Below are 15,532 nucleotides of genomic sequence, written 5' to 3'. Positions count from 1 at the left end.
CATATGTCTATCTCGCTCTTTACTCACGAGTGCTATCTATTCTTTTTTATCCTTCGGTCGGTTAGTGACCCGTCATTCTGAGATTTTTATCTATGAATATAAATGACAATTATCATTTCTATGCATATCTTTATTTGACTCTATAAAGAAAATAATATATTTAATAATTCAACTTTGAAAAATTATAATAATCTTAATAACGATCACAAAAAGCATTTTTGAATCAATGACAAGTATTGTCTATTTGGTAAGCTGCAGTAAAACAACGAATTATTTATTTTCTAAATACTTTACATCGTGTACGATTGACAATACAATTGGTTTTTTAAATCTAGAAGTATAATTTAAAGGACAGGAACAGGTGCGCGCGCATTAAACACCGCAAATTCTTCGGTGCTCATACACACGCACAATGCAAGTTAAATGAAAAGTGCGAAAACATGGCGACGATAGAATAACCTATATTATCTGGTCCTACGTGTTCGGGTCGTTGTTTTGAGCAGCGGAGCGTGCAGAAATATTTCGCACGTTCGCGAGGACGCGAAATTACGTTTCTATTCTCCAACAAGCACGAGAATAACCCGTGTGTTGGATGAATAAACGCGTTCTTCAGTCAAGAACGTTATCTCTCTTAGATATAGGTACTAGGAAGCTGATCAAGTACGGGAAGGTGGGTGGCCCTTTCTACTTATAGAAAGTCCAGATTGTTAGATTACATCTGTCAAACTTCATCAAAATAGGTGTGCAAGTTTGCCAGTGATCATAGTGCATGCGTGTTCGATTGTAAAAGTGGTTTTTCTTTTGTGTGCCGCGAAGGAAAGAGAGAAAGAGTCCAATGATTGCAGATGTGTAAGTAGGTGTAGGTGGATTCGCACGTATTATCGATTGACAAGTCTTTTGGCTTTCGGTGGATACTCGCTAGTGCTATTTTTAAAGACCTTTGGTAGTCGCATTTGTGATTTACTTGAGCAAATCTAACTTTTGCAGTGATTTATTGTAAAACTTACAAAGCCACCACCTAAAATCAATAATCGTATATGTATAACGTAAGAAATAGAGAAAGACGCAGGCGGGACAGGTGACCAATGGTTTTTTTATATCTTCTGATATCTGCTGTATGAATCATCTTTGTGATGTTGCGACTTTGATTATTCATTAGGACTCTCCCTCTTTCATTTGCCTATTCATCAACTGTACAATTCTTTTTGCAAAGAATCAAATTTATTATTCGGAAAAAAGTTCTTATGATATAACTATGGTTCTAAATAGTTTTTTCAAATTGAATTGTCGTACTTATTTATCTTAGTTATGGTATTGACTTGTAATACTTTTTTTCAATCAAATCAATATTAAAAAGCTTATTGAATATTTAAATTCAGAAGGCATGATGGGAGATCGGAAAGCAGAGCTTGAAAGAAAGAAAGCTAAACTTCAAGCGATTAGAGAAGAAAAAGAAAGGAGAAGAAGAGAAAAGGAACAAAAAGATGTAAGTTAATGTAAAACCTTGTTATCACATAATGGAATAAGACCCTGTTATAGCAATTGTACTAAAAAGAAATAAAATACTGTTGTAATAATGTACATAAAAAATGCCTAAATAGATTGAAGAAGCACATAAGCGGGCAATAAACCAAAAAGAAGATCCATTAAAAGAAACTGATGCACTTTTATCATCACTGGGTATTGCACCAGTTTCAGGTGAGTAAAAATAGAGTGTATTTGGATGTTTTTAATACATGAAACTATAAGTCATATCATTTTTGTTTTGGCCTCCTTAGAAGTACTATCGAGTATATCTAGTGTAAACTCTACAGCTACTCCAGATCAAAGTGTAACAGCAACTCCTGACACTAGCTTACAGCCAAATAGTATTAATTCTGCTCAAAGGTAAAATTCAAATTATTAAAATAAAATAGCAAGCATTAAATATAAGAAAGATCAAATCATAAAAGTAAACAAAAAAAAGCTTTTGTTAATGATAATCTGAAAAAATAATTGTTTATTGAATATACTGATATATTAGATTTGACAATCGAGATATTAATTTTGTAATCCATTGAGCAGTGCACCGAAAAAGAAGAATCGTGAGCTTACGATAGTTTCGGTAGCGCGCACGAACATTCCACCAAAAGAACCAGTCGTTTATACGAAGCAAACGCAAACAGCAGCAGCAGTAGTTCATGCTTCCCATGATGGTGAGTATTCTAACTTGAAATTTCTATATGATTTTCAATATTATTGTCACTTTTTACACTTTACATTTACATCTTGACATTGATGATCAAGAGGAGTGCGATATGTCGAGATTACTGTAACCCATGTATCTAACTTCCCATTTCAAAATTAATTTCTGTGATTCTAATTATGATATAACTGACATCAAAATTAAATTAATTTGAACTTTCTAAATGTGAACATAATTTTATGTGTTTAACGACTCTAAAATTCACAATAATAAATTATTGAGATCTAACAAACAAAATTTTGTAATTAAAATTAATTAAGAGGTCATCAACATATTTAACATAATTTTTAATTGAAGGAAGTTTTTACTTTTTTCCATATATTTTCTTATGATCCAACTAATGAAAATAAAATAAAATTTTTTCCCTTTTCAACTGTTGGATTGTGAAAATGATTAGTAATTGAGTTATTTTAATACATTTAAATTACTTGTCTTTAAACAAAACAATCACAATGCTAATCATTTCATATATTTTATTTTTACCGTTAATTTTATTATTATTACTATTTATTGGCGAGGAAACTTACATATTCACACACAGGTAACTCTCAAAGCCGCAAAAAATTAATGTAGTGGATACAATTCGAAAAATAAATTACATTTGAATAGATCTTGAGTAGGTATTTAAAAATACTGCATTAATTATTTGCAATCATTGACCTCATAATTGCACATGTTTATAAAATAATTATTTGTTGTACTAAAATTGAGTGTATCCCTAAATATTTTAAAAACTACTCAGATAATTTCGGCGGAGACAAAAACGCTAATTTTTAAACTACACCCATTCATAAAATCCATTCATCCAGAAACAATAACAGGACATCTAATAATATAAAAGTTTCTGAAAAACTAAACTTATTGATTCATCGATACTCGGTAAAACAACATGATATATTTTCTTCAGTTTCATTAAAAATTTCATCATTGTAGTACAAGTATAACTTATAGTTATAATTCATCATTAATGAATAAAATGAAGTAGATGTATTGATTTTATATATTTTGTCGTTTAAAAGCTTTTTATTTTGGCTAAATTTAGTTTGTTTTGAATTTTGCTAGAACAATTTTTTCTTATATTTTATATTTTTGTATGTTTGACCGGCAATTTTTTGTTGTTTAAAGTGTATTATTAGATAAATTAACTTACGTTGTAATTGTTTGTAATTATTAAATATCAAATACTTATTAAACAACTAAAAATTTTCCTACTAAATCTGAATTTAATCATGAAAATTTGTTCTTTTTGTAAAGATAATTAGATAAATTACTCACCACGATACAATATAAATTATAATTTATACTTGTCACTCAATAATTACACACAGTCAAAAGATGTTTTGCATTGTCAATGATTCGTTGCAGTTTTTTGGTTTCGAGGTAAATAGCAATTAACAAGGGTAACCAAGTGATTTGAATAACAATCACGTATAACACGCACGTTTATGATGGTGAGAATCGGAAAAGGAAATGGCAGAGGGATCAGCACAATATTAAGTCTGAACACTTTTTCACGGCAATTTTATCTGTCAAAATCCCATCAATTTTATTTGTGATTGAATCAATATTGTCTTCTCTCTAAAACTGTCATTTATATTTGAAATTACAAAATTGATTCTATCACAGTAATGTGTGTACTCCACCTACACAGTTTCCTAACAATTACATAATCGCATTACTCCTACTAAAACTCACTGTTGACTTGTAAAAAATTTATTTAATTTAAGATGATAACCATGATGATAAAAAGTATATTATAAATTTTTTGCCAAGTCAATAGGTAACTTCGGGTTCCGACGAGAGAAATCTTCCAAAATTAAGCCCTGTAATAGTTGAAAAAGGGGGAAATCCTTGTCTCCTCGGTTGTGGTTTTAATCTTAATTATTAAAATGTGTCTACGCGTCTCTTCCCTTTGACTTGCGATAACAAATGACGCTCAAAATGCGACTGTGGGTGTTGGACAATAAAAAGGACTATCCGCCTCCTCTTCCACAAACTCTTCCTGTTCAACAACAACACCAACTCATTCTTGCTCCGCAGGCTACTTTGAGACCGACTGGTGGCGTCCCAGGAAAGGTGGGTCTGCACCTAACTACCTATGTATGTTTCGTCTTCTTTTCACTTTGTTATCCTAAGATTTTTTAACCGTATATGTGGTTATCAATGGTAGTAGATTTGTAATATTACTTTATCGCATCTTATTTCTAATACCAAGGCGACTAAAATTTTCTCTATTTCATTTTTAATTATATCAAATTATTTCTAACTTGGGAAAAAAGTCTTTGAAATAAAGGGAACATTTTTGTCGCTCGTCTTTACTGTAAAAGGGATCAAATAACAGCTTAAATTTGAGTTTCTAACAAACGAGTGATAGTTATATTTATACTAACATTAAAACTGTTTTTACAATAACAAAGAAAAATAGGGTGCGATAACAAAGATACTTTCATTGTCGATATTTATAGCACAATGTAAGATCAAATATCTAAAGACAATCATTTCATTAATTTTCAATGCAACATTTATTATAGTAGCAACATTAATAAAATACGTTGTCTTTGATTTACCGCCTTGTGTATTTTCAATTTGATGCTGGTGATTAAAAATGCTTCCATTTTTATTAAATGCTTTTTATACTTTGTTTTTATTTTTTCGTTTTAATGCTTATTCTGTTGACGAAAACAATATAAAAAATTTTTCTCGCTCTCATTAATGCTTCAATTGTTATCAATTTTATTTTTATCACAGCAATATTTCACCTACAAATAATTCATAGTATAATCGTCACACATGTTTTAAAACGATGGACCTGATGGTTGAATGGAATTGAAAATAATAATTATATCAATTAAAACGTACTCACCTCGCTAAGTCAATTTAGCGTCTAATGAACAACGGTGCGAAACTGATTTTCGTAAACGTGTTTAATGATGTTTATGAAAATGGCACTTGAATGCTGGAGTAACTTAGGGGGGTGGGTATAAGTGTGACAAGGTAATATTTCCGCGCATGTGCTAAAAATTTTATTTTACGGGTTCACAATCATTACAATGAATAAACAAAGTCAAAAGACTAAAATAATAACTGACTGTGAATATATTAAATACAATTGTTCATTTAGAACAGTAAGGTTGGAATTTGAGTGGAAAAATTGTAGCTTGCTTGTAAAAACTCCGAATAGAAGAAATGTAATCCAGTTTAACATGCAAAAATTAAAATAGAATAATAACAATCAGAAAAACCGATGGCAAAAATTAATCAAAGAAACTGAAATGTTAGCGCCGATGCATGTGCAATAATTTTGCTGTTATGGTATAGCATGACAGTCAAACAATAGCAGCGAAACAGCTCTCAATTCACTATTGTTATTAACTATTATTAAGTAAAGAACAAACTGGAATTCGAATTTCGGAGGAATCATTTATAGGATTGAACTATAATTTTTTCAATTATATCATAGGAACAATAAGTAGGAAATTATGAAATTGAATATGTACGTTTCCTCCGAAGCGCTGATTTTATCCCAGCACAGTAAGCAACAAAAAGAAGCTGCACTTTTTTGTATTAGTCTGTGTTCAATGCGTATTTTAAACAATTTCTACAACTATTTAAAGACAGATTTTTGATTAATAAAGCTTTCAATTCAATTTGAAATTGCATTCATAAAATTGAATTGATCGTTTGATAATCAGTAATGAGAAGCATTGAATATAGACATTATTGATTTAGTAACGTGTTAATAAAAAAAATTCTAATCCTATTCAATTTTTGCTTGTCCCTCTCAGCTCATACATTCGACTATTACGGTAAGTTACATATTTTTCTTGTTTTTCTGTCAGTTATAATAGTTTTGATTAGATAAATACTAGATTCTTATTTTTTATTTTTCAATTTTGAGAAAAAAAACCAATGTATGATTTATCAGAAATTTTTATGTTAAACAATTAAGACAGACGAGTAAATTGAAGGTGAAATATTGAAAGAATTAATAAAACATACGAGTAGAATAGCTTAAAAAGCGAGAGGAAACGTACGGAATACCAATAAATTGCTAATTTCATAATGCGGAAGAGTTCAATTAACCTTGTGCTCTATAGATCATTGAAAACTATTCGTGCACGTAAATTATTTTATTAAATAGTAAATAATATTTTGCAAGTACAAACGATAATTTCGATTACACAGCCACAAGCATTAGTTAAAACGTTCAAAAGATCTCATGAATAAATTTATTATAGATATATTGTTTGCATTCAATATTTGAAAAGAATAATTATAAGGTGCTCTAAATTGAAACTACAATAAGGTAAACGAAAAATATAAATTAAGCATATTATTGTAGGAAATGTCCGTTAAAAGTAACTCTTGTCACTACTTAACGCACCTTCCAGAGTACTCAACTTTTCTTACGTCAACTTACATAGAGTCATTGATATAGACTATCGTGTATGGAAAGCTAACCGTCATGGTGAGAATACTTGTACTAACTCAGAATAAGGGGCAAACATTAGGTGTTGGTTTTTACTAAAAATTCTGTTCATAGAGTAATTTACTGTCTGCAATTGTATTGGCCACAATTTCACGAAACGAGGTCAAAAAGTACAGACTTCTCAAATAATTAACATCAACAAAGTACTTTGTGGCCTCGTGGGTTGAAAATTTACCAATTTTCAAACTTCAACTAAAAACAAAACTAATGAGGACATACTCTTAATAAGAATAAATTATTAGTAGATCCTTAGATCAACATTACTTGTCCCCGTTATCTTAAAAGTTTCAGTTTTTTGAACTTTAACCATTTAATTTATCATTTACAAGTAAAAACACGAAAACTTTTTCGAATACATAGTTTAAAGTAATATTGATCAATTATTTTTCACAACTACCAGCAGTTTTCACACTGTTATCACAAGAAAGATGTTTATATTTGTTTACTTTTCAAACTGTGAACGATTAATTATTAAAAAAGGAGAGTGGGAGTCCATGACGTATATAATGTGCTTTAAACTATAAAAAATGTTTTTGCATGCCAATATGTGTTCTGCGGGTTCAAATCGGTACGTGTGTCACATACTTGTAGGGTATCTTTTTGATATTCAATATTTATTTTAATTGAAACTTAAACATATTTTAATGGGAGTTTTAGTAAAATATTTATTTTGCAAATATAAAAATTGTAGTAATATAAGATACTAAATACTCACTCTACAAGTTGGTGACACATACTCGATTAAAATTTGTTTTCTGACATCCCTTAACGATAAACTAATCTTCCTATCTTTTCAGCGTAATATCGATGTATTTGAACATTTTGCACAATAAAATTTTATTTTAATATAAAATCAAAACGTACAGTTCTGATAGTAAATTATAGTCTTTATTGTGATTGAAAAAGAAATTTAACTTTCTTCAATGACAAATAAACGAAACATCGATAGTATTTTGAAACAGATTAGGACTTTTCTTTCAATGAAACATTACGATTTCGAATTGATTGACTTTTTTCTTTTCCTTTCTTCAAGACGAGTACAATCTAAACCCAGGTTTAGAGTGGGAGGACGAGTTCACAGGTAGGTGAATCTCTAAGAAACTCGACATATTAATGTTGAGTCATTGTGTCGTGTATTGCTATTAGATATTCCTGATTTGTTGATTTGTTGATTTGTTTAGTTACTAAATATCGTCTATGTATATACGTGTTTGATTATTACGTATCATTTGATTTTTTCCTCTTGAATTCATTCATTGTCATTGTAACTGTAAATGATTAATTACCGAACTAGACTCATTCATTCAGCATCGTTAAATTAAAAAGTATGATTTCAAAACTAAATTAATTGGCGCAATACTAAACAAAAAAATAAAAATAATGACCTACGCTTGAGCGACATCCATTTTTCAAGAAAAAAATCGTAAACACTTTTGCTACATTTATAAATTTAATATTCAAAAAGATTACCCTGAGTACACATAAGGGCATGTGTTTATTAGAAATTGTAAATAGGATCGTTAACGATTTCGGAATACTGCAAAATATTAGATAAGATTAAAAAAATATATATATATATCTATTTTCGCTTGTGCTTTTATGGTTTAGATTTTGCTTTTCTAAATTAAGGTTGAAAAGCTTTATATTATTTTTAATAAAACTGAACTATCAACGCATGTTGTGCTTGTGATTTGATTTGATAATAATTAATTATCTCGAAATAGTAGACAATTTGTATTTCTTTTTCTTGCTATCCAACGTCATTTGAAAGCTGTCTATTCATTCACAATATTTATTCTCAATATTGTGATTTATTTCTTCCATTTATGCATGCCTGAAAATCCAAAGGAAACAATTCTTTGAAATCATGTTTTCTCCATCTATCCATCATTTATTATATCAAATACTTATTTCCTTATTTCATATACACTCTTTTACGACACAACCAGTTTTGGAGTAGCATGCACTTCCTGCACTTAAACAATCCTATAATATAAATAGTCGTGAACATGTTAATCTTTTTCACATCAGTTTGCCACTTCCACTATACGTCACGAGACTCAGGAAGCTGCGTTAACATCCCTACATTTCTTTTTCTTATTACCGTCACCTCATGCTTCATTGTTCGGTTTCACTGAGCGATCATAATATTTGTTTTCTTTCGAAATGTCCTTTATTTATTTTTTATGTTTTTTTTTTATTTTTCACGAGCTTGCATCGTTTGAAGTAAATTGATCGAAGCTCTTTGATTGTCGTCAGAGCATGATTAACTGTTCGCTGTTTTCTACAATATGTAGCCCGCGCTAAATTCTTGAGAACCCTGTGTTACGACTGCATTTTCGTCGCTAAAAATTTATCTTACGAATCGTTGAAAGTAAGCAAACAATTTAACTTTCAAGAATGTCAAGAAAAAAGCTTTTGAGCCTTATTTTTATCTTTTGATCGTTGCAATATCGCTTGACTTTCTTCAACTGAAAATGACTCGCAAGTTATGCACGTCGCTGTTCCCCAAGCACTTATGCGTAACTAAAATGAAATTCCAATCAGACAAGCTATATAGTGCATAAAGCACGTATGCCATACCCCTTGTAGACCCTTTTGGTGTATCAATGATAAAGTCGTCGTAGTTTCTTACAACTTTGTTTTCGTTATTACAATAATTATTATTTCTTTAATGTAATGCATCGGTATGCAATCCATAGATTATCTAAATGAGTTACTGTGTATCAAAGAAAGCAGAAAAGAATGATATTTAGACTAGTTAGGGTTAGAAGTAGATCGTTTGTTGTGTGCGTGGGACCGGCTTATTCACCACAGTTTTGACATATGATGATGGCCAAGCCGAGGACGAGGAGAACAGCCTGCCACATCTTGATGGTTTCCAGAGCAAACTGCCACCTGGAATCTTACCCCATGGGCTTCCTCAAGTCAAAGAAGTTCTGCCAGCGGTCACTCAAGAGGAAAAGGAGAAAGAGAAAGAACAACCCAAGGAAGGTCTGTGAATTTCAAAACTTTTCTGTTTATTCTCAGTTGTTTCTTTCATTCAAGTAACTTCATTTATATGTGTCGAACAGTGAGAGAATTGAGTGAAGAAGAAAAGCAGATGATCATCCTGTCAGAGGAGTTCAAACGTTTCATGGATAAAACCTCAAGGGTCGTGGAACGTGCACTTTCCGAAAATGTCGACATTTACACGGATTACACCGGAACAATGGACGGAGATGATGGCTTGTAAGTGAAGATTACAGATTGAATAAAATCAATGGGAGTACTATCAATATTTCGTTCGTTCAATTGCAGGGACGACAAGACTCATCAGTGCTTGTGGCTAAACCGTGTGTTCAACGACGAGCGCTGGTCGCGCAATCGTTGTGTCACGGCAATGGATTGGTCGCCACAATTCCCAGAGTTACTGGTCGCTTCTTACAACAACAACGAGGATACACCTCACGATCCAGACGGCGTATGTCTCGTTTGGAACACTAAATTCAAGAAAACCACGCCTGAGTTCATCTTTCACTGTCAATCTTCAGTCATGTCCACCACTTTCGCTAGGTTTCATCCGAATCTCATTCTTGGTGGTACTTATTCGGGTCAGGTCGTTCTTTGGGACAATCGGGTACAGAAGAGGACACCTATTCAGCGCACACCTTTGTCCGCAGCTGCGCACACTGTTGGTGCTATAGCTTACGATTTCATTAGATGCGCAGAATTGTTCAAACTGTAATCTTCATTCATTGTCATATTTCAGCATCCAGTGTATTGCTTAAAAGTGGTGGGCACGCAAAATGCCCACAACTTGATTAGCATATCTACAGACGGAAAATTATGTTCCTGGAGTTTGGATATGTTGTCGCAGCCTCAGGAAACTTTAGAATTACAGAATAAACAATCAAAGCAGATAGCAGTCACTCAGCTCGCTTTCCCAAGCGGTGATGTAAATAATTTTGTAGTTGGTAGTGAAGATGGGGCCATATACTCAGGTAATTATTTTCGATTCGTTTCATTATTTAATCAAAGTGAAACGTGTTAAAGCCTATGTTGATTCTATTTTTCTTTTCAGCCTGTCGGCATGGCACAAGGGCAGGTGTGACAGAAACTTATGATTGCCACATGGGTCCTATAACGGGTTTGGATACGCACGCAGTACCCGGCGGTATTGACTTTTCACATCTATTTCTTAGTTCGTCTCTTGACTGGACTATTAAATTATGGAGTTTGAAGGAGAACAAACCCCTCTATTCATTCGAGCACAACAGTGATTACGTTTACGATGTGGCCTGGTCGCCAACCCATCCGGCAGTGTTTGCTGCAGTTGATGATTCTGGTAGACTAGATTTATGGAATTTGAACCAGGACACCGAGGTACCTACCGCCAGTGTCGTCGTTGATGGGTGCCCTGCTCTCAATCGGATCTCGTGGACGCCCAGCGGGTTGCATCTTACTGTAGGAGATGATAGTGGAAAGATTTGGGTGTACGACGTTGCTGAGGTTTGTATAAAAAAGCAATTAGATTTATCTATTGAAGAATAAAATTATAATTGATTCGGTAAATTTTAGCATTTGGCACACCCAAGAATGGATGAATGGAACAAGTTCTTGTACTGTCAGCAAGACTTTAAGAATAATAAAGCTGACGAGGAATTGGATAAGCTTAATCTTAGTTCAGGACCATCATCGTTAACGTCAATGACCTCGATGTCTTCGGTTCCGCTAAGATAAATGTCGCGCTAAAATTTTCGAAAGCTCGAAAATCGAGACTATTTGTTAATATTATCAAACGCTCTTTTTTTCTATTGAACTTTTTTAAATAAAATTACTTCCTTAAAGTAGTGTTATCATGAAAGAAAAATTACAACAAATATTGAATAGATGAATATTATTGAAAGGTATTGTTAATAACATAGATTAAAAAAATTATGGACGTAGTCAACGCCTCATAAATAAAGATTCGCTTATTGTGAAGAATTTGATCTTTGATGTATCAAATTCTATAACCAATATATAATATGTAAAAAGATGTATTACAAGCTTTGTATGAAAAGTGAAATAATTATAATTTATTTAATTATAACAAAACTTCAAGAGAACTTGAAGTTTTCAGTGATTGTTGGAATGCGTATAATTGACTCATGTAAATTGCTGTATAAGAAGCTTTTTTAAAAATATTCTTTTTTTTAATATGAATAAAAGAAAATAATAATAGTTTAAGTGAGTTTTATTGCACTGTTAAATATTACCTTTCAACCTAATATTAATTATATGTCACTGACATATAGTATTTATTGTTTATTTCAAGGACTTAACTCTTTGCAATAAATATACTTTTTATTTAAGTTAAATAACAATGGTTCAAGTTTTATTCAATGATGATTCTTCAAAAACTTTTAAACATAACACTTGCATCACATGATTATAAACAAACTATGTCATTCTTTCACATAAACTTGTTCTAAGAATAAATAAAAAGTAATTATATATTTATTTAGTTACAGTTATTGCTACTGATTCACCACTAGCTGCAATATTTTTTTCTATTTCTTTTTGAATTTTTTCAATACCATTTGACACATGTAAAGGTAATTCAGACAGGAACTTAATACTAATTACAACTCCTTTATTCCAATATAAAGTAGTATATGTTTTAAGATCTGAAGGATTTGGTATGTGATGTATCTGCAAAGTATAAGCGACGATTTTGAAATATAATGACCTAGCAAATATTAAAGTTATCTATAGTATAACAGTAAAATATATGGTGCTCACTTCTTGTATTACATCTTCAGGTATATTTTTCTTGATCAATGGGCTAATCTTATTATACAATTTGTTGTAAAATTTCCCTGAATCTTCAGAACTAGACCACAGACCTTCTTGGACAGTATAATAAACCAACCCTCCTGCTATACTGCTTTTGATAGCAAACCTAAATTAAAAATATAATTTCATTGCACGAATATTTTAGTTCAACTGTGTACAATATCAATATATATGATGAATAGTGCACAATATCAATATATATGATTTGATCAAAAATAATTTATATCAAAAATAGAATCTTCTAAGGTAATCTTACGTAGAAAATATTTTTAATACAAAACATTTCCAATTCTTAAAAACGTGTTCGTTAATAATTAGATACTAACCTTAATAAACCCATCTTTCTTGCTCAAGTATTGCTAGGTATATCCGACAATCGTAAATAAACAAGAGCACACAAAATAGATAATTATTTAAAAAATCTCGTTTATTTCAATACAATTTTCAATACATAATTGTACAACTATGGGACTGAAATTCAGAGCAATTTAGCCAAGGTGTTCACTGATATTCACTTACACACATACACATTCATACATTTAAGGTCTTTACATAATCATGTGTTTGTATATTTACTGCTCAAAGTACGTTGCGCATGCGTACACCACACTATTACAAAGATGAAATTGTTTCAACGCACTTTTGTGAAATTTTATAATAAATAAAAAAAGTAATTAATTTTTATAACTATATAAAATTTCAAAGACGAAAAAAATAAAGAGCATTTTTACATTAAGTACTTTAATACTACAAAACATTTGAAACTATAATAAAAACCTACATTCTGAACATAAATTTGCTCATCAAAAACCATCTGATATTGAATATGAAACAATTTTTTTGTATTTTCCAAAAATGAGTTTATACATAAATAAAAAATTAACATATAATTTTTTATTACAATATTTTGCACAATACAAATTCTATTCCTAATTATATCATCCAAATTTGTTGTGCAGATCAATTAATCTGATCGACGTGATGATTTTCTGGAACGGGATGACGATTCATGTGGTGAATATCTGCGATGCTTCCTGTGATAATCATCACGACTAGGTGATTTGTGATAACGACTATGTTTAGAATGATATCTACTTCTAGAACTATTGTCACGTTCAGATGAACGTCTATCTCTTCTTCGAGAAGATTGATATTTGTCATCTTTATCATCACGTTTGGTAGTTTTTGAATTGCTTGAATTGCTCTGTGATGTCTGTATCTGTTCTTTCTTCAATGAATTTTCTTTTTCTGATTCTTTTTGATTTGTCTCTTTCACGTTTCCATTTTGCTGTGAATCAATTTCATTAAATTCACTACCCATAACTTTTTGAAGCCTAGCATCATTGTCTTGCTCAACTTTTGAAAAAGAAGGATATTTGATAATCCTTTTTTGTGCTTGTTTCCAATGAGGAGGTGTCAAACTTCTTGAACGACTTCGCGACAGCGAACGATATCTACAGATTCCTCTACCCTTAAAAATTCTACCAGCTGGATCTTTTCTGAAAGTTTGGCGACGCTCTTGATTGTATTGCCGCTGATTAGCATTTGGAGGACCTGCCCTGTATAGAAATTTATTTGCTGGTACTTCAGGTATTTCATCTGGATCAATTTTAGTTGTTGAAACAAGTGGATGAGGTATCTCATCAGTTTTAGTCTTTTTAGGAGGCTCTGACACTTTGTTATTTTCAGATTCAGTCCACTTCTTTTTTTTTGATTTCTTTTTTTTACCTTTATCAGAGTCACTATCTGAACTAGATACACTGTTTTTACGTTTTTCTTTCTTCTTTGCTTTATTTTTAGACTTTAACACAAGTTCACCGCAATTAACAACTTTTGCATCTTGCAAAGGTCTTGACATTTTATCCACTGGAAGATTCTCAATATGACTAACAATTTCTTGACCAGATATGACTTCACCAAAAATTACATGAGTATTGTCAAGATGAGGTGCAGGTTGAGTTGTAACAAAAAATTGTGAACCATTTGTATCCTTGCCTCGATTAGCCATAGAAAGTAAAAATGCCTTCTCATGCTTGTAAGTAAAATTTTCATCTTTAAAAGTACCACCATAAATTGATTCTCCACCAGTGCCATTTCCATTGGAGAAATCTCCTCCTTGAATCATAAAATTTTTCACAACCCTGTGGAACACTATTCCCTTATAGCACAATGGTTTGTTTGTTGATAATCCAAGACCCATCTCTCCTGTGCATAATGCTCTAAAATTTTCGGCCGTTTTTGGGCAAACATCGGCGTAAAGTTCAAATACAATACGTCCTATAGGTAATCCACCGACTTCAATGTCAAAAAACACTCTAGGATTAACTTTCATCTTCGCTAAGATATTGTAAAAATACTGTTAGCGGTATTTCTTATTTCTCGTATGTACCGCTTATCAAAGAATCCAAGACTTATAACCTTAAACGTTATTACTTCGAATGCTTCGTATCATTGCAATTTGAACGGCTGAAATCAATATAAAAGACATACAGCTATTACACTACTATATCCCACGGACATTACAAATATAAGATTCATTGAATAAATGTAATAAAATATTACATACCAGTTGGTTAATTTAGTTGTGTACAATTGATTTTATGTTGGTTTTTTGAAGAAAGGTACGTCAAAATGTATAAAAATTACACTCGCCGTGTCAATAAGTCTTCCCTTTCTTGTAAAACTATATTTGATCGATAAATTCTACATTACCGAACCCTAAAACTGTTTAGATAACTTTCTACCAGCACGATGCGGTTCCATCTTTGACACCGTTTCACACTGTCGTATAGTGAGAAATAGATCGCCCCGAAAATTCGTTCAAACAAAATCGTATAATTGTTCCGTCCTTTTCCAATCAACAGAAACACTGAAAACCAATATTTAATTACCACGCTTGTTTTGAAATTTTATCAGCCAAACAAAAGTTAATACCATATTACAATTTTCACCACTCTAAAATGTAAACTATACGGATT

At 31.5% G+C, this 15,532-nt stretch overlaps 3 protein-coding genes across 13 annotated transcripts; 1 reads left to right on the top strand and 2 right to left on the bottom strand.

Annotated features, from left to right (window-relative positions):
• Positions 1–439: 439 nt before the first annotated feature.
• LOC131671595 (cytoplasmic dynein 1 intermediate chain) lies at positions 440–11,873 on the top strand. 11 transcript variants are annotated; one of them, XM_058948130.1, is made up of 14 exons: positions 440–670; positions 1,380–1,486; positions 1,602–1,698; positions 1,779–1,887; positions 2,065–2,195; positions 4,286–4,321; positions 6,031–6,051; positions 7,768–7,815; positions 9,576–9,728; positions 9,809–9,965; positions 10,035–10,407; positions 10,486–10,717; positions 10,798–11,225; positions 11,295–11,873. In XM_058948130.1, exons 2-14 carry the CDS (start codon positions 1,385–1,387, stop codon positions 11,454–11,456), a joined length of 2,049 nt encoding a protein of 682 aa, XP_058804113.1. In that variant the 5' UTR covers positions 440–670; positions 1,380–1,384; the 3' UTR covers positions 11,457–11,873. The 11 variants fall into 11 exon arrangements, with proteins under 11 accessions (XP_058804113.1, XP_058804110.1, XP_058804115.1 ...); XM_058948127.1 differs by having other exon boundaries at positions 4,217–4,321; XM_058948132.1 differs by lacking the exon at positions 4,286–4,321.
• A 206-nt stretch (positions 11,874–12,079) lies between these two features.
• LOC131671597 (MICOS complex subunit MIC13-like) lies at positions 12,080–13,074 on the bottom strand. The gene is made up of 3 exons (XM_058948138.1): positions 12,881–13,074; positions 12,501–12,660; positions 12,080–12,410 (listed from the first exon to the last, which is right to left on the bottom strand). The coding sequence occupies exons 1-3, from the start codon at positions 12,892–12,894 to the stop codon at positions 12,216–12,218; spliced, it is 369 nt and encodes a 122-aa protein (XP_058804121.1). The 5' UTR covers positions 12,895–13,074; the 3' UTR covers positions 12,080–12,215.
• Positions 13,075–13,357: 283 nt separating this feature from the next.
• Positions 13,358–15,510, bottom strand: LOC131671596 (peptidyl-prolyl cis-trans isomerase G-like). Its single transcript, XM_058948137.1, has 2 exons — positions 15,121–15,510; positions 13,358–15,020 (listed from the first exon to the last, which is right to left on the bottom strand). The coding sequence occupies exon 2, from the start codon at positions 14,884–14,886 to the stop codon at positions 13,519–13,521; it is 1,368 nt and encodes a 455-aa protein (XP_058804120.1). The 5' UTR covers positions 14,887–15,020; positions 15,121–15,510; the 3' UTR covers positions 13,358–13,518.
• Positions 15,511–15,532: the final 22 nt, after the last annotated feature.

Source organism: Phymastichus coffea, unplaced genomic scaffold (genome assembly GCF_024137745.1).
Source record: "Phymastichus coffea isolate CEN01 unplaced genomic scaffold, Cenicafe_Pcof_1.1 PCOF00129, whole genome shotgun sequence".
Classification (NCBI taxonomy): Eukaryota; Metazoa; Arthropoda; class Insecta; order Hymenoptera; family Eulophidae; genus Phymastichus; species Phymastichus coffea.
The sequence above is the reverse complement of the archived record's forward strand: the minus strand, read 5'-3'. Positions and strand labels throughout refer to the sequence as shown.